Source organism: Cervus elaphus, chromosome 7 (genome assembly GCF_910594005.1).
Source record: "Cervus elaphus chromosome 7, mCerEla1.1, whole genome shotgun sequence".
NCBI lineage: Eukaryota > Metazoa > Chordata > Mammalia > Artiodactyla > Cervidae > Cervus > Cervus elaphus.
In genome coordinates, this window is record NC_057821.1 from 49,121,433 (window position 1) to 49,139,955 (window position 18,523).

The 18,523-nt window shown below is 54.8% G+C and overlaps 1 protein-coding gene across 6 annotated transcripts in view; it reads right to left on the minus strand.

The window, feature by feature from the left end:
• Positions 1-3,046: 3,046 nt before the first annotated feature.
• Positions 3,047-18,523, minus strand: part of FARS2 (phenylalanyl-tRNA synthetase 2, mitochondrial) — a 288,633-nt gene continuing 273,156 nt past the window's right edge. For all 6 annotated transcript variants that reach the window (XM_043908613.1, XM_043908611.1, XM_043908612.1 and 3 more), the window contains one exon: positions 3,047-3,326. In XM_043908613.1, coding sequence (XP_043764548.1) covers positions 3,156-3,326 — 171 coding nt within the window. In that variant the 3' untranslated portion in view covers positions 3,047-3,155. The remainder of the gene's footprint in view (positions 3,327-18,523) is intronic.

The following is an 18,523-nucleotide window of genomic DNA, read 5'->3' on the forward strand; positions in this document are numbered from 1 at the left end:
TTAAAATACTGCAGTGTGTCCACGTCCATCCTCAACTCCCTAACTACCCCTTCCTCCAGCTCTTCCCTCCTGGTGACCATTAAGGTAAGTTCCTTCTCTAAGTCTGTGAGCCTCTTTCTGTTTTGCAGATATGTTCACTTGCATCATTTATTTTCACATTCTACATATAAGGGATGTCATGTGATATTTCTCCTTCTCTGTCTTACTCACCTCACTCAGTATGACACTCTCTAGGCCCATCCATTGCTATGCATTTTCTTCATGATGTATTTCAAACGGTAAATGTTTTAAATCTTGAAAAAGCCCAGTGTACCAGTTTTTTCTTTGCTAGCTCTTTCTGTGACCTCCCTAGGAAGTCACTGCCTACCCGAGGTCACGAGAACAATCCTGTATGTTTTCTTCTTTAAGCTCGATGATAAGTTTTTGACTTTTACATTTAAGCTTATGTTCCATATTGAATTGATTTTTGTGTGGAGTGTGGAATTGGGGTTGAGATGATTTTCTTTTTAAATAACGTCTTTAAAATTTTTTTAAAATTACGTTTTGGCTGCAGCATGCAGGATTCCAGTTCCCCGACCAGGAATCAAACCCGTGCCCCTGTAGTGGAAGTGTGGATTCTTAGCTCCCTGGGGGTGCTCCAGGGACGTCCCCCCTTTTTCTTTTTTTTTTTTTTTTAACATGGAGAACCAGTTGCTCTGGCAATACCTGTTGAAAAGACTTCCCTTTTTCCATTGACTTGCTTGTCATCCTAGTTGTTTCTTATTAAGTAAAGATGACTTCAAACGAGCCACTCAGTAGACTGGAAGCCGTTAAAAGCAGATTTCAAAATGTGCTCTGTAACAGTGCCAGGCTGACACGCCTGCCCGTGAAAGCCCTTCCTGTCCGGGAGGGAAGGGTGATGACCCAGCTGGCGTGCCGTGCTGGGCCCCGGCCCTGGGTGCCCGTCCTGCTCACGGATGCCAGCAGCTTGGGGTGCAGCTGGGACCCGGCTGGACGTGCGGCTTTAGAGCAGAACCCGCTGATTACACTGACTTCCTTCTCTGATAGGTCCTGTAGTTTACCCAGGTCCATGCGCCCTCCCTGCGGTCTCCTGTCTGACTCAGTGCGGCCTGGTCACCCCGCGTCCTTGGTAAGCATGGGCACACCGAGCCCTCCTTAGGGCTTGTGTCCAAATAGACAACACGTGCACGTGCTGGCTTGCACTTGAGCAGCGGAGGCCATGGAGGGCGTGCCCCTCGTCTGGGGCCTGAGGCTGCAGAGGGCAAGCCGCGGCCACTGTGCTCTCACCCGCTGACTGGTGCTGGTGACAGGGCATGGCGGGAAGACCGCGGGCTTTGGTCTTACAGAGTGGGGGCCTCGAGTTCTCGTTCTGCTCCCCGCCGCCCGGAGGACCCTGGGCCTGTCCCTGGCCTCGTGGTCTCAGCTCCCAGGGGGACGCACCACGGTCCCTGCTCCGTGAAGGAGGGGCAGGCCCCCCAGCGGGTGCGGCGATGGCAGTGGTGCTGGTCACCACATTGCACGAAGCGAGTCGTCTGTCCCCAAGTTGCAGAGTGCCGATCATCTCAGGGATTACATTTTCTTTGTTCTTTTTTCCTTCCTCACTATTCTCCTTTCTCACTCCCATGAAGAAGTCAGGAGCTGGGCGTCCCCAGGAGCCCCTGGTAGGCAGGCCCACCTTTGGCAGGAGCGCCGATACCCAGAGCAGAGTGAGGGGGTCACACAAGCTCCCGGGGCTGAGGGCTTGTGTAAACAGAACAAAGGCCTGGGAGCAGAAGGGACCTGGCACCCCGTTTAGCCGCAGGTTCTGAATCTGGGGGCAGCAGGCTCGGGTGAGGCCTCCCCTTGCCTGGCATGGTCCTGGTTAAGGCCCCTCACGAGAGGGCTGCCTACATCTCATCGAGTGTTGAGAAGAACGTTCAGGAAAGCCCTCTGTAAGACCGCCCCACCGCCGCCCGAACGTCAGCCCTCCCTGCCCCCGCGCAGTGCCTGGCCCCAGACATCTCTGAGCTCAGGTGGTTGGCCAATGAGCAGCGCCATGTTTTGTGAGCATTACCCCTCAGCTGATTTGCGGGGAGCATTTCCATGAACGCCTAACTGGTTTGGGGGCTCACAGGGATCCCAGGTCGGGTCAGGAATGTCTGCAAAGACCCCCGGAGGAAAGGTCACCAGTCCCACGGGGCACTGCCCGCGTCCACTCCTGGGCCCTGGCCCACAGCTCGGCCGGGCTGGGGTGCAGCCTGCACTGGATTCCCTTCGAAGTCCGTGGGAGGTGCCCCCTGGATAACAGGGCAAAATGACACGGGGACCGTGCCTCCCGCTGGAGCGCCTGTCCGCCCCGCCGCCAGCTGCTAACGGGTGCGCTCATCAGATATTTATCCCGGCGCATGCGGCCCTCCATCAGCCTTCAGCATCACACTGGGGAGGGAATCTGATTAGAAAACTGGTCAGGAGTGGGGCAGGCAGACTACAGAAGCGCCGGGCATGGAAACGGGGAGACGTCAAAGCCCCACAGTCCCCCATAATGGTCGTCTCGGAAGCAGAGGCCACCGGTCAGGAAACAAAAGCTCCCTGGCTTCCAGGACGGGTACCACCAGGTCACGGGCCTCCCAGCACTGCGGCCAAGGCTCCGTCGCCCCCCAGGGGACAGGAGGCAACTCCACCCAGGCCCTGGGGCCAGAGGCTGGGGTCCAAGCCCTGCCCGTGAAAAGGAAAGACAATCCTGTCTGCTGGGGATGCTAGCCTGGCATCTCCTCCACAGCCCGCGCTCCTGCCCTTTGCAGAACAGAAGGAGGGAGATGGGCTGGGAGCCGATGCAGGAAAGCTTCCGGGGTCTGCAGTCCATCCCTCGGTGTGGCTTCACTCATTCCAGGGTGGGAAGAGCCTGTCGGGCAAGAAATCATGTCTGGTGTTTACACTTTAGTGGAATCCAGGGACCAATTAAGCGCCCCGAGCGTCCATGGCAAAGCGTTTCTAAAAGGAGTGGAAGGTCGCTCTCCCATTACTGTGCCTCCCCCGTTTCTCCCAAATAAAAGACAAACGTCCTGTCCACAGGATCTCGAAAGCAATCCTTTATTTTCTGAGAGTCCTGGAACCGACCAGTTTATTGCAGGATGACGGATGCCTCAGTCCACAGACGGGATCCTTCTCTCCTTCACTCAGCAACCCTGGAGCCCCGGGAAGCGGGGCCTCAAAACCTGCCCTCGACGCCCAGCTGCCGCACGGCCGCCTCCTGCACGGCCTGGTGGATGCCCCCAACCTCTCTCTGCGACAGCGTGCGCTCCATGTGGCGGTAGGTGATGCGGTAGCAGTGGCTGGTCCTGTGTGTCCTGGGGGGCGGGAGAGAAAGGCAGGTGAGTGCGGGCAGGTGTGAATGTGGGCAGGTGTGAGTGTGGGCAGGTGTGTGAGTGCGGGCAGGTGTGTGAGTGTGTGGGTGCAGGCAGGTGTGAGTGTGAGCAGATGTGTGAGTGTGTGTGGGCAGGTGTGAGTGCGGGTGGGTGTGAGTGTGGGCAGGTGTGTGAGTGTGTGGGTGCAGGCAGGTGTGAGTGTGGGCAGATGTGGTAGACACAGGCAGGTGTGAGTGTGGGCAGATGTGGTAGACACAGGCAGGTGTGAGTGTGGGCAGGTATGTGAGTGCGGGCAGGTGTGTGAGTACAGGCAAGTGTATGAGTGTGGGCAGGTGTGAATGTGGGCAGGTGTGTGAGTGTGGGCAGGTGTGTGAGTGTGGGCAGGTGTGGTGGACACTAGCAGGTGTGTGAGTACAAGCAGATGTGTGAGTGTGTGAGTGCAGGCAGGCGTGAGTGAGGGCAGGTGTGTGAGTGCGGGCAGGCGTGAGTGTGGGCAGGTGTGTGAGTATGTGGGTGCAGGCAGGTGTGAGTGTGGGCAGGTGTGGTAGACACAGGCAGGTGTGAGTGTGGACAGGTGTGTGAGTGTGTGGGTGCAGGCAGGTGTGAGTGTGGGCAGGTGTGTGAGTGTGTGGGTGCGGGCAGGTGTGGTAGACACAGGCAGGTGTGAGTGTGGGCAGGTGTGAGTGTGGGCAGGTGTGTGAGTGTGGGCAGGTGTGTGTGTGTGAGTGTGGGCAGGTATGTGAGTGCGGGCAGGTGTGTGAGTACAGGCAAGTGTATGAGTGTGGGCAGGTGTGTGAGTGTGTGGGTGCAGGCAGGTGTGAGTGTGGGCAGGTGTGGTAGACACAGGCAGGTGTGAGTGTGGACAGGTGTGTGAGTGTGTGGGTGCAGGCAGGTGTGAGTGTGGGCAGGTGTGGTAGACACAGGCAGGTGTGAGTGTGGACAGGTGTGTGAGTGTGTGGGTGCAGGCAGGTGTGAGTGTGGGCAGGTGTGAGTGTGGGCAGGTGTGAGTGTGTGAGTGCAGGCAGGCGTGAGTGTGGGCAGGTGTGGTGGACACGGGCAGGTGTGTGAGTGTGGGCAGGCGTGAGTGTGGGCAGGTGTGTGAGTACAGGCAGGTGTGTGAATGTGGGCAGGTGTGTCACCCGAGGGAGCAGCAGTGAGCGCCGAGGATGATGCCAGACTGCCAACGGGTGACACGGAGCCCACGGCCCCCGCGAGAGCTGGCCGTCCCTTAATAGACTCCCAGGCAGGTGCTGGTGCCAGGAACCCCAACCGCCGGGTCCCCTGGTCTGACTCCTCCTCTGGTCTGACCCTAACACCTCAGCACGGAGGCCTGGGCACCAGCTGGCAGGCCTGGGCCTCCCCCTGCCCCGGGCACCTCCGTCTCTCTCCTGAAGCTAAGCTACCAAACCCCTCCTCTCCAGCCCCGGCCGAGCCAGCCCTGCCGCCCCCGCCGCAGGTGACGAAGCTGGAGCAACGAGTGGTCCTGGGCAGGGCCCGGGGACGTCAGCCTGACACCACATGCCACGTGCCCTCGGCCCAGACCCTTGAGCCAAGGGCCTCTGGTGGGGTGACCACGCCACACCCTCTGGCTGGTGGGGACGTCAAGTCGTGCGCCCGCTGGGCAAAGAGCTGGAGGAACCTGAGGGTCACACATCGACGGTTCTTCAATCACTGAAACGCACCGTCACCCTACGGCCCAGTGATTCCTCCCTGGGTATACGCTCAAGAGAAACAAAGGCACGCGTCCACACACGAACCTGCACGTGAGTGTTCAGAGCAGCATCAGTCACGCCAGCCAAAAACTGGAAGCGACCCAGGTGTCCTTCACCTGGTGGGTGGATAAGCACTCTACCTCTGTGTGGAGTATTATGTAGCCATGAAGAGAAAGGGTGTTCTAGCGCTACGAGCCAGACGAACCCTGAACACCGGGCTTTCGTGAGAGACACCAGGCACGGAAAGTCACACCTTATGTGATTCCAGCTAATGAAATGTCCAGAACAGGTAAGTCCACATGGACAGAAAGCAGATTCCTGACAGCCCCGGGCTGGGGGGTGCAGCTGGGCAATGGACTGACTGCTAAGGGGGTCCGGGTATCTGTTGAGGGCAATGGAATGTCTGGAGTGAGATGGTGGTGAATATTATAAAAACCGCTAAGCTGAACACTTTAAATGGGTGTATGATGTCTGAATCACGTCTCACTAAAGCCGTCCTACCAGAAGGAGAGACTCGGCCTGTGGGCCACAGGCGGGCCTGTGCTGACGCCGTGAGCTCCTGGCGGGCTGCACACTCTGCTCTTCTGGCGCCCAGAGCAGTGTCTGGCATACAGCAGGCGCTGCATAAAAGCTGCTGAATGAACGCCTGTACAATCACCAGACCCTGGGGCGGCCGTCTGCATTCAGGCCTTGTGGGGGCAGGCCAGCCTCGCCCTGCCTGCTGGGTCTCCCTGCCCGAGTTCTTCTCCTCCCTCCTCCCACCGCTGCCTCTAATGGTGATGGAGACGATGCTGCCAGCATCCCGAGGGGACAGCAGAGGGGATGGAGGGTCAACACAGGGTGCCCCAAGCTCTCGGGCTGCAGGAGCCTCGTCTCCCTTGTGCTTCCTGGTTCCGGGAAGGAAAGCCTCTGTGGAGCCCTTGGGGGACCCCAGGCCATGGCGCCTGATGCAGAGGCTGTGTGCCGGCTGCAGGAGGCTCCCTCGCAGTGGCCTCGTGGTGGGGCTGGAGGGGCAAGGCCTGACCTGCCTGGGTCTCCGAGCAGCCACGTCCCTGCAGAGGCAGAGCCCAGCTGGGCCCCGCTGGACAGCCCCCCGTGGCCGCTGGGAGACCTGCCCCCCTGCCCCCAGAGAAGAAGGGTGCTCTTCCCCTATCCTGACCTCAGCAGGCAGGGGTGCTGCCGGGCCCAGGGTTCTGAGACACGGAGGGGACTAGGGGAGGGTTGGTTAGTTAAGGAGGAGAAAAAGGGCAGAGGAACTGTGGGCTGCAAATGTCTACTAGAATAGGCATGGCGACGGGACCTGGGCCCAGGCTGTTAGCAGACGGGGATCCGGTGTGGTCGGAGGACAGTCTCCTGCAGGGAGGTGGATGCCCCTCCCTCCCCGATCACACAGGCCCCGCAAGCCTGGAGGCCTCGAGCTGGTGCCTAGATTCCAGGCTACAACACATGTCCTGACTCCCAGCGTCTCCTCCATCGATGGAGCAACAGTGCAAACTCCAACGACCTTTCCCAACCGCCAGGAGACGCAGGCAGAAGGCGCTGGGGCCCGGAAACTCTCACGATTCATGAGCGCGAGATGCAAGTGTCCTTAGGACACTGTTATTACATTTTTCCCAGGGTTCACGCAGGTCTCTGTCTTTCAGCTGAAGAGCTGGAACGTAGACTCGCCGGGCTGAGATTCCCAACCAAAGATAAGTGGGAAAAGTTTTATCTCCTTGCTCCTGAGTGCTTCTGAGAAGACCCCTGTAAGGAATCTTGGGATTCAAATAGCTTTTATAAAACACTGTGATGAGCTGGGTGTAATGAATCATGAACATATGGATTAATTTTAAAAATTGAGAGAAACAGTATTTGGCAGAATAGTTGGCGATAATTCAGTCGATTCGACTGAAAAGCAACCGGGTTTGCCTTTTCCTAGCGTCACTGGTGAGACACTGTTTCCTAGAAACTTGTATTTGGAGCTTTCAGACGGTGGACATACCTGGTCTTCCTCTTACTAGCTGGGAAACCTGGGCCCTGGTCTGAGTGCAGGACCAAATCTCCCACCCCTGAGGAGTGGTCCAGCCACGAAGACCACAGAGCTGAAGGGTCTGCACAGCTCCACGTGGAGCTGGTAAGACGATGGAGTCCCCAGACGGGAGGGACGCCTGGAAGGGCCATCCCCAAAGGTCTGGAGAGGGCCTCTCTGATTCTTCTACATCCTCTTACTGTGGCCTCTTTTAGCTCGAAAGCTCCCCAGTCTTTCATCCGCCACGGCTCCCCCATCACAGAAAAAAGCAGCAGACACGGAAGCAGTGCCTCTCCTGCACCAGGCACTGCTCTCAGCCCATTACACCCACGTCAGCATCGCGGCCCCCACAGCCCCGCCCGGGAGACCACACCACTGTCCCGACACACAGCCCAGGAGGCAGAGAGGGCACAAGTAGGGGCCACATCCACACAGTGAGTCAGGGGTAGAAGCGAGACCAGGCAAGGATGTGCAGCAGGGCAGTGTCTCCTCAGCAAGTTAAATAGAGCTACCACGTGGGCCGGGTACCCAGAGCTGCCACGTGACCCAGGTACCCAGAGCTGCCACGTGACCCGAGTACCCAGAGCTGCCACGTGACCCAGGTACCCAGAGCTGCCACGTGACCCGGGTACACAGAGCTGCCACGTGACCCGGGTACCCAGAGCTGCCACGTGACCTGGGTACACAGAGCTGCCACGTGACCTGGGTACACAGAGCTACCACGTGGGCCGGGTACACAGAGCTACCACGTGAGCCGGGTACACAGAGCTACCCTGTGGGCCGGGTACACAGAGTGACCACGTGGGCCGGGTACACAGAGCGACCACGTGGGCCGGGTACACGGATCTACCACGTGACCTGGGTACACAGAGCTACCACGTGGGCCGGGTACACAAAGCTACCCTGTGTACACCACTCCTGGGTGTGCACCCCAGAGAACAGAGGCTCTCAGAGAACAAACTAGTCACTACCAGAGAAGAGGAGGTGGGGGAGGGAAAAACAGGGATGGGGGATGAAAAGGAGCAGACTGATGGACATAAAATAAATAAGTGGTGAGGCTGGAATGTACAGTACAGGGAACACAGCCAATATTTTATAATCACTTTGTATGAAGTACGCTCTACAAGAAATACTGAATTGCTGTGATGTACACCCGAAACTAGTGTCATGTTGTAAATCAACTATACGTCAGTGGAGAGAAGGTACCGTGAAGCTCACGGCTGCTCTCCAGGTGACTGTGCTGGAGGCGGACTCTGAGGAACTGGGTCACCAGGCTTCCCTGGACGGGAGGGACGGTGGGGCAGACCACCTCCACCACCCACCATGGGGGTGACCCAGCCGCCCACACAGGCTCCAGACTCGAGGTCAAGTCCGTCCTGGGATGCAGATGACAGATGAAATGTCTGCTTGTCCGTCAGTGAGGAGGGCAGCTCCTTCAGTTCTCTGGACGCCACCCAGAATGGGTCAGCACACACACAGGGCGCACGGACACCTCCCCCTGCAGGGCTGCTCCCAGAGGTGATGAGCTGGCCCGGGGCAGGTGTGGTTCTCGGAGTAAGAGGCAGTGCGGCCCCAGACTCACTCCTGGTTTGAGTGACGCCAAAGCCCAGCCTGACGGCCACACCGCAGACCCCTCGCCCCACCGGGAGGCTCAGGAGAGGGAACAGTGTGGTGGGAAGGGGATCAGGGAGGGGACAGGGCCTGAGGTGGAGAAAAGTAGCTGGACCTGCAGCTGGAGCCCTGCTTCCACTCCCTCCCCTGACCCCTGTGGTCCATGTGATGCGGTTCCAGTCTGCGGAGTGATGGTGACATGTGCCCCCTGGGCTGGTACTGATACTGTGGGACCCGCAAATGCAGATGAGACCCCGATGGCCCCGGGCGGTCTGCCCCACCCCCGACTCATGCTACTGATGGGGAGAGAAGGGCTTATGGGGAGGGGATGGGGCATGAACGCCCCGGGGGCCCAGCTGGGAAAGCTGGAGAGGTGTGCGCTGGGAGTCAGGGAGAGACAAGAATTACTGCTCAAAACTGGACACGATTTAAACAAGTGCTCTGCACATGAAGCAACCCACAACGCCCTCCCCCTCCCCGACCTTCACTATATTAAAAAAGCCAAAGGGGAGAGGAGAAATGAAATCCCGGTCACAAGACCTCAGGTCCAGGGACTGTGTGCCTGGCTCTTAATGAACTGCTCTGGGCTTTCCGAGGACAGAGGTTTCATGGGTTTAATGCGAGAAAGCACCCGGGCCCCAGCCCCGGCCGTGCGACTTCCCGGGGACAGGCTGGATCGAGCGATGGCCAGCTACCCCGGCTCTGCGTCTGAAGTGACAGTGTGGGCAACAGCGGAGGTCCTGGGGGGAACGAGCCGGCCAGGCCAAGCCTCTGCTGAACCCGCGTGGATGAAGGAGAAGGGGGCGCCCACCTGAGGGGCTTCAGGGAAGGGCAGAGCTGGGGTGCAGCCACCCTGGGGGCACTGGTGGTGGAAGCCAGGGGCAGCAGCTGGCATTATGGGGGTGGGTGAGAGCCGGGCGGGCCGGCCAAGGGGGACGTCCTGCAGGAGGTGGGTCTTGGGTCAGAGCAGACCCCCCGGGCCGTCCTGGGCCCCCGTCCACAGCTGTCTGCCACCCCTCCCTGCATCACACGCTCTGCGTGTCGCTCACGTCTCAGGCTCAGACGGTCTGGCCTGCCACTCCCGGGGGCCACTCTGAGCACACCTCCATGTTCGCATGTGGACACCACTGCCTCGCATGGCCTCTGCAGCAGCAATTTCCTCCCACAGGGATTTCTTGGAGTCATTCACCAGAAACCAGCCAGATGGTTCTTCTGACAGCCACCGCCTGGGGAATGAAACTCTGCTCCAGGCTCTGACGGAGGTTGGGGGGAAGCTGGGAGAGAGGCTCGCTTCCAGAGCGGTCCCCACCCTGGGCCCCAGCACCCCCGGTTCCCTGGCTCCCCACACGCCGGCAGCTGAAGAGGTCCTCGGAGACGCAGGCTTTGCCGGCAAGGTAGATGCTTCACATCAGATACTTGTCAAGTCCTCAGGGAGGCGTCAGCGCCCCCCACTCCCCACCCACTTTATTCTCATGGATCCTGGAAACTTCCCTGCATCTTTGCGGGGGCTGTCTCACGCCACTAGGCTGGGAGGAGCAGACTCTGCCCTGGCCTTCTGGGTGGAGGCCGGAGTTCCCAGTCTCCACTGCACGTTCTGATGAAAACAACTGCTCTGGGGAAATTTCCTAAAAGCCTCTCTCGTGGGGAGACAGACGGGGGCAGCTCGGCCCAGCCCTACTGCTCCCCCAGTCTCAGATCTCAGGCCAGTTCCTCATTGCTGACCCAGGCTCTCACTCTAAGATGCAGATCACAGGCTCATGGGGTTTTCGAAGGACCGAATGATGATAATACATGTACGTGTTCCGCACAGTTTGGGCTCCGGCTAACAACTGGTCTTATTACTCATGTGCCCAAAGATTCTGCAGCCTCAGTTGGGGCCACAGAGAAAGGCTGCAAAGACCTCGGACGAGTCACCCGAGCGTCAGCCCCCTCACCTGTACAAACGGATCCTAAGAAGATACGTGCTGCAACCCGGGGGGAACTGGGAGGCGTTCTGGTCAGTGAGATGGGGCAGACGCAGAAGGTCAGAGGTTACACAGCTCCGGCCCCAAGAGGTCCCGAGAGCAGCCAGAGTCACAGAGAGGGAGGAGAGAGTCGTGGTCACAGGGCCCGAGGGAGGGGATGGAGGCACGGCGCTCACAGCAGGAGGGCTCCGCTGAGCAAAGGAGGTGCACGGTGGTGATGGGTGAAGATGAGGACGTTCAGGAGGTGGACGGTGGTGATGGGGGAAGGTGAGGACGTTCAGGAGGTGCACGGTGGTGATGGGGGAAGGTGAGGACGTTCAGGAGGTGGACGGTGGTGATGGGGGAAGGTGAGGATGTTCAGGAGGTGGACGGTGGTGATGGGGGAAGGTGAGGACGTTCAGGAGGTGGACGGTGGTGATGGGTGAAGATGAGGACGTTCAGGAGGTGGACGGTGGTGATGGGGGAAGGTGAGGATGTTCAGGAGGTGGACGGTGGTGATGGGGGAAGGTGAGGACGTTCAGGAGGTGGACGGTGGTGATGGGGGAAGATGAGGACGTTCAGGAGGTGGACGGTGGTGATGGGGGAAGATGAGGACGTTCAGGAGGTGGACGGTGGTGATGGGGGAAGACGAGGACGTTCAGGAGGTGGACGGTGGTGATGGGGGAAGGTGAGGACGTTCAGGAGGTGGACGGTGGTGAAGGCCGCACAGGAGTGTGGCGGTATCAATGCCACTGAAGCGCACGCTGAAGAACGGTGATGGGGGTAAATTTCACGTTCTGTGGATTTCAGCACCATAAACGTTTCCTTTTGGAGGAGCACTGGCCCAAACCACCTCGTTGACTATTGCCAGAAATGGAAATCGGGAACTCAAATTTACACTAAAAACAGACAAATCGAAAACAAGGATGAAAAACCCCACCAGGCCCCTGCTCAGCATGGGCAGGACTGTCCTAGGAGAATGGTGTGCTTGGCTTCCACCTGCCCAGATGGCTCAGCTTCTTGGCGTCACTAACTTAGCAACCAGGCTGCCCGGCCTTTCACATGAGTGGTTTCGAAGCGCACCGTGCTATCATAGGGCTTTCCATATTTGAAAAACTCTTTGTGACATTTCCATTGTCTTCCAAGCCATCCTCCTACATTTCTAACAAACTCGAAGTAACGTCTCATGTGGCACAGATTTCCAAAGCTCCATGTTCCTCCTTTGTGGGGAAAATCTGGAAGAGGTTTTCTTTTCCTCCCCGGCTGCGTCTGCCCAGCCCAAGTCAACATAGCTAACTTTAACTCTAGGCTGGAACGTGGTGGCTTCCTGAACGAGCCGGCACCCCACCGGATGAGTCGGGCCACAAAACACAAGATTTTTGGTAGGTGACGTGCTACATTTTCAACTCAAAGTCAGTTGACCTGCAATGATGTATTCTGCGTTGGGGCAGAAACTGCAGGAGACACAGAGAATGGGAATAGCGCTGCTCCATCAATACATAAATACTCACGCAGCGGCCATTCTGTGCATGACGCAGCGGCAGGTGAGGGGAAGAAGCCCCCCGAGACAAGACAGACGAGGATGAGGCTAGGTTACCACCTGTGTGGGGGCTGAGACGTGAGTGCACGGCGTGGTCACCCCCAGGACAAGGCTGTTAGCGCTGAGTGTAAGATGCATGACATAGGCTGTAGGTGACTTCGGGGAGAGAAAAGACGGGCGGGGAGATGAACTCACACCTAGATCTTAACCATGAGCAGCATTTGGCAGGTGAAGGGCAAGGACCCTGTTCTAGGTGCTGAACGACACTCGTGTTACTAGCGGGGGTGTTCATTATGTCTCCTCTTTTGTTTCAACAGAGGACGCTGAGTATATGCTCCAGGTGTAAGGGGTCCCACGAGGAGCCGTCCAGAGGCTGCCTGATCTGCGGGGAGATGGCGTTAAAACTCTGGCTAAGAGGCCTCGGGGCTTCCCTAGTGCCTCAGGTGGAAAAGAATTTGCCTGCAATGCAGGAGATGTGGGTTCGATCCCTGGGTTGGGAAGATCTTCTGGAGAAGGAAATGGCAACCCACTCTGGTATTCTTGCCTGGAGAATCCCAAGGACAGAGGAGCCTGGCAGACTACAGCCCATGGGGTCGCAAAGAGTCACACACGACTTGGCAACTAAACAACAACAAAGAAGCCTCAACTGAAAGTATTCAGCAGTCAACTGAAACCAGAGTTCAGGATTGGGTGCCTAAGGAAGCCCGTGAAAGGTGGGTGGGCCCCTGCTCCTGGCGGTTTCACTGCATCTAGAGGTTGTTAAACTAGCTTTTACAGCCCTCAACAATGGAAGGTCCCAGAGGATTAATACTATATAAAAACCATGTCACCCATCTGAATTAAGAGCCACCCAACCAAGGAGTGTGTGGTGGAGCTCCCCGCGAGTATGCACGTCCCACAGCTTTCATTTCTTTAATGGGTCCTGGAGGTAATGGGCCAATTACGTTAAAAGACTCGGTGACTAGTTAATTACAAAGGAAGCACACGTTAGTAAAGAGAAATTTATACATGTGTCCATGATTTACGCTTATTTTGCAAATGCTTTTGAGAAGAGACCCTCTGGGTCTAATAGTCGCACATCCCTTGACAAACAGTGAGAGGCTGAGGGCGAGAGCGACCAAATGGGCCTCAGCTGGGAGGACAGGCTTCCTCTGGACATAGACTCTAGGCTGGAATATGGCAGGGAGAGCTGATTAAACACTCATCATCCAGGCAGCGTGCTTCATGGGATCACGGGATCCAGCATCAGGGACGGTGGAAGCTTTGAGGTCCAGGGAGGAGTGACGGGATTCAGCATCAGGGACCGTGGAGACTCTGTGGTCCAGGGAGGAGTGCTCGCTGTAGACCCGTGCGATGATCACTTCCGGGGCAGCCCACCCAGGAACGCACAGCACAGGCTGAGCGGGACCTCGCCCCATGGCAAGCTGGCCAGGGCTCCCTGGCTCTCCTTGCTGGTCCTGCGTTCATCCCAGTCCTTCTCCCCAGTGGCAACCCTGCTGACCCCTCAGCTCACCATCAGCAGCAAAGCAGTCTGGTGGTCTTGGTGGGGACCCCAGGACCAGTGGTAGTCAGAGTAACAAAGGGCCTTGGGGGAAGTGCCTGTAATGTTTAACACCTCTGCCTGGGAGGTTAGACATTTGTCTGTCTCTCCACGCCATTCATTCACTCTCTTATTCATTCAACAAATGAAATGAACACCTACCACGTGGCATGTATTCTGTTGGGCACTCGAAATGACCACCCCAGACGTCTACTCCCCTGAGAAGCTGATAGCAGGAAACACATTGACACAAACTTGTCCTAGAAGCTTGTATGACTTAGGTATGGAAACAAATTTTAAATTCCAAATATTGACAAGGCTGACGAAAGCTCTGGGCCTTGGCATCACATACCTTTTAAAAAACTGAAGGCACTCTGTCAATAGTAACAGGAGCAGTGATAAAGAAAGTTGGCAATTATAAAGCTACGCAGCTTCTAGAACCTCACGCCCACACATCACTGGCTGTGACCACGGGGCAGTCCAGAGAGGTGGACACTGCCGCCTCTGTTGCAGAGCAGGGCCAGGGCTGCAGAGACGGCGCGAGCGGGTGGGGGCCGAGCTGGAACCCCACTCCCTTCCCCTGCATTAAACTCGGCTCATCTTTCCTCCCAGACACACTCTGCCGGGCTGTTGACGTCCACTGCAGTCATCACCGGCTGCTTTTCAAAAGGGATAGCCCACTAACAGATGAATTACAGGATGCCTTCTGAAACGTGACTAGGACTTTATCACAAAAAGGAAAGAACTGATTTGTTAGTAAATATCATACATCGGAGAAAGCGTAGGAAGCATGAAGAAAGAAAGGGCAAAAGAAGAAAGAACAACACTTTAAAGGGAAGAAGGGTCTATTAAGCATAAAGTGCTAGGCCCTTGAATATTTCATTCTATCTTTGCCCTGCATAGCAAATATGGATTAAAAAAAAAAAAGTCAGAATGAGGGAAAACGTAAGGTTGATGAAGGCAAAGTCAGACCTGGAAAACACGGAACACAGATGCGCAGGTGGTGAGCTGAATGCATGAAAATGTAAATCCGGTTTAGAACCTTCAGCCATGGTGGAAGAAGCCTGATCAGTCCCCAGGTCCTCACTGTCCGAGGGGAAAGAGATGGTGGGGGTTTGGAGAAGGAAATTCACCCCAGAGGAAAGCCGAGGTGGGCTCCATACCTGCAGCTTCTGGTGAGCAGTGACTACAATTTCTGGGTGACTTAGCATGCCTGGCTGCAAGCTCTCCTTTAATTCTCATTACAGTCCCATCATAATGGGGATTTCCTCCCCATATTTTGCAGGTGAGAAAACTATAGCTCAGAGAGGTTCCAAGTGTCTTCCCAGATCACACAGGTAGCAGGTAACAGCAGTGGGATTCCAGCTGTCTCCAAAGCTATTCTTTTAGTCCCAGCCCGCTGCCGGACTTAGCGGCCAGTGTCTCAACTACGTTGCTATATCAAGGCAGTCGTGGGTTTCATAAGCCTATTCCCTTGATGAAACTTCAGAGAATAGCTCTAAAACATACTCCCAAGAAAAAGCAATTTTGTCTGGGGCCATGGAGGTGGGTCCGCTCAAGTGCGCAGCAGTTTTTTGGGGGTCTGGCCGTCTCCGTTTCGTACATAAATCTATTGACCTCTCCAGCTCTCAATAGAACCAAAGTAATGCTGCTTGCTCCTAACTAGTCCCTCGGTTAGGGAAAATGGAAGTCATGTGAGCAGAGCATGGTCAGCAACTTGGAAGAAAGTTCTAATAAAGTAAAAGTCAGAGTCAATAAACCGTATCAAAATATAATTGAGTTGTGGCTGTCCATTTTCAAACTCAAGGGGAAAAAAATGTTCTTTTCTTGATATTTCTGACTTCAAAAAAAAAAAAGAAAAAGAAGACATTGAGCTTACATTTCTGGGGCACAGAAGAAAAACATACTCCATTTTCTAAGCTGAATTCTGCTCCTTATAAATGCTTAGGTGAGATTCAGTAAGACTGCCCAGGAGTCAATTTCAAAGGCAAAGGGTCAACCAGACACCTCCATCGTGGGCTTGAGGTCCAATCTGACAGTGCCACGCCTTGATGGAAGCATCGTGTGGCCCAGCACCTCCCGGCTCCTTTCCTTCATGCTGCGTTTCTTACTGTGTTGTGCTTTGGACAGATTTGCTAGAACAGGTGAGCAGAGGGTTAAGTCTGTCCCTTTCTCTTCCACAATCTCTTCCATGTATGACAATTAGCTCAGAATAAGATAGTACTGAGCCAAGAAGAGTCCGGAATGATGGTGAAATATGATAAACTAAAGATCCTACTGCAGTATACTCCTAGATTTGCAAATAACACTTAAGAACATTGATAGCTGAGTAGATTATGAAAGCAAGGGGAAATCTCCAGGTACAAAAAAGAAAGAAAGAAAGAGAAAAAAAAAAAAAAAACCCTGCAATAATATGTGTCTAGAGCTTTTGCTGCCCAGAGGAGGGAGCAGAATCAGCTACTGTAAACTAGAGTTCAGACTTTAATGTCTACCTGAGAACAGGAGATGGAGGCTTTGGCCCAACATGAAGCAAGAAATTGGACTTGAAATTCCCACACAAAGCTGGAACTCTAAAGGGCTGTGTCCCTGACATGACACTAGACTAGCAAATGCTGCAGGTCTTCAAGCTGAGATATCAGAACACAACTGGTCCTGGAATGATGCTACCCGTAGGATCCCTAGACTACCTGGCAGAAGACAACGCAGAACAGCCCTGGAGAAAATGGTGGCCACGTGGGATCACTTCAGGAAAGGCCGCAGTGAACATAGTCTCAGCCAGGAAGCACAGAGCGCGTGGGGAGACAGCCCAGAACATGCCAGTCACCAGGTAAAACCACAGAAGAATCAGCATCCCGAGAATTTTGAACACAGGAACAATCCAAAATGTGCTTCTAGTGATTAAAAGTTAGTTTAAACATGTAAAAATACTTAAAGACATACAAGATATGAAAGAACATTATAAATAATAGCAGATTTGAAAAAGACCAACGTGTTAATAGAAAATGTATAGAAATAAAAGTATAGTTATAATTTTAAAATGAGTGGAAGGGCTGAACAATAGACTAGATACAACTGAATGAAGAATTAAACAGAAAGACAGATGTGTGCAGCTGTTTAGAATGCCGTAGGGAAGTACAGAGACTTCCCTGGCGGCTCAGACGGTAAAGAATCTGCCTACAATGCAGGAGACCTGGGTTCGATCCCTGGGTTGGGAAGATCCCCTGGAGGAGGAAATGGCCACCCACTCCAGGATTCTTGCCTGGACAGTCCCATGGACAGAGGAGCCTGGTGGGCTGGAGCAAAGAGCTGGACACGACTGAGCGACTAAGCGGAGCACAACAGGGAGGGAAGCACAGAAATGAAAGTATTGGAGAATGGAAGAAAAATCAGATGAATATGAGTCCCAGAAGAAGAACAGAGGACAAGGAGAGGCAATATCTGAGAAACAATGGCTGGGGAATTTCCAGAAATAATGAAGTCCTCAGACTCAGGAAGCACAATAAGTTCTGAAAAGGATTTAAAAAAAAAAAAAAGCCTGCCCTAAGCACATGGTTATGCAACTGCAGAACAATTAAGACCAAGAGAAGACCTTCATAGCAACTAGAGAGGAAAAGTAGAAAACTTACAAAGGAGCAATTAAAGACACGGGCGACCTCTCAGTGGCTCCAAAGAAGTCAGGAGGTGATGGAAAAATATCAACAAAATGTGGACCTATACAGTTACACTCAGCTAAGCTGTTATTCTGGAATAATGGCAAAATAAAAACATTTTCAAAGTGAGACAAAATGAGAATGCTTACCACTCAACACCTGCAAGGAAGGTCCTCTGAATGGTATCATTCATGAAGAAAACCAAACTAAAAAAGTGACGTAAGAAGCCAGCAGCAATCATAGGATGGCTTAGATCATAGACTCGTGAAAACCAGGTTCACCCTCCAACAGAACTGCTTACAGGGACTGGTCTCGGAGGTCACACTTTCCCGGGGTGGTCTCCATCTTGGATGCTGTTCCAGATGCCCTCAGTTGGAGTGAATAACTCAGGAAAGCTGACTTCCTGTTTTGGTTGTTACCATCAGCCCCGGGCTTCCCACAGAACCTTACCACTCTCGAAACAGGCGGTGTCAGGCCAGCAGAGGGACTGAGAGACCTGCTCTCATTCTGGCAAGTTCCTGACTCTCTCTGAACCCAGCGCTCAACACCAAGTGGGGCTAACAGAACATGGGATTCCCAGGAGGCTCAGTGGTTAAAAAAAACCAAACCTGTCTGCCAGTGTAGGAGATGCCAGAGACACAGTTCCATCCCTGGGCTGGGAAGACCCGTTAGAGGAGGAAATGGCCACCCACTCCAGTATTCTCCAGTCCTGGAGAACCCCATGGACAGAGGAGCCTGGGGGGCTGCAGTCCACGGGGGCGCAAAGAGTCGGACACGACTGGGCGACTGAGAACCCAACACAAATAGACTTATGAGATAAGATCACAGTGTAATGCCTGGCACAAAATGAACACTCAATAAAAGATAGCATTTACTATAGCTAGTGTTAGCATCATAAGCCTTGGTAATTAATTTGTTTAATGAGCAGGAGATACATGTAGGTTAATAAAAATTTATGTGTCCCCCGATTTACTTAAAAAGAAAAAAAAACAAGCAAGGGCATTGATATTAGCTGTGATGTAGTGGGCACCAGGCGCTCAGCCGCGTCCATTCACCCTCTCACCATCCTGGCCCGTGAGGACCCCCGGCCTGTGAGCCCTCCGCCACTGGCCAACATCTGAGCAGCCTCTCCGTCAGCACCTCCGGGGCGCGGGTTCGGTCTGGACCGCCCACTC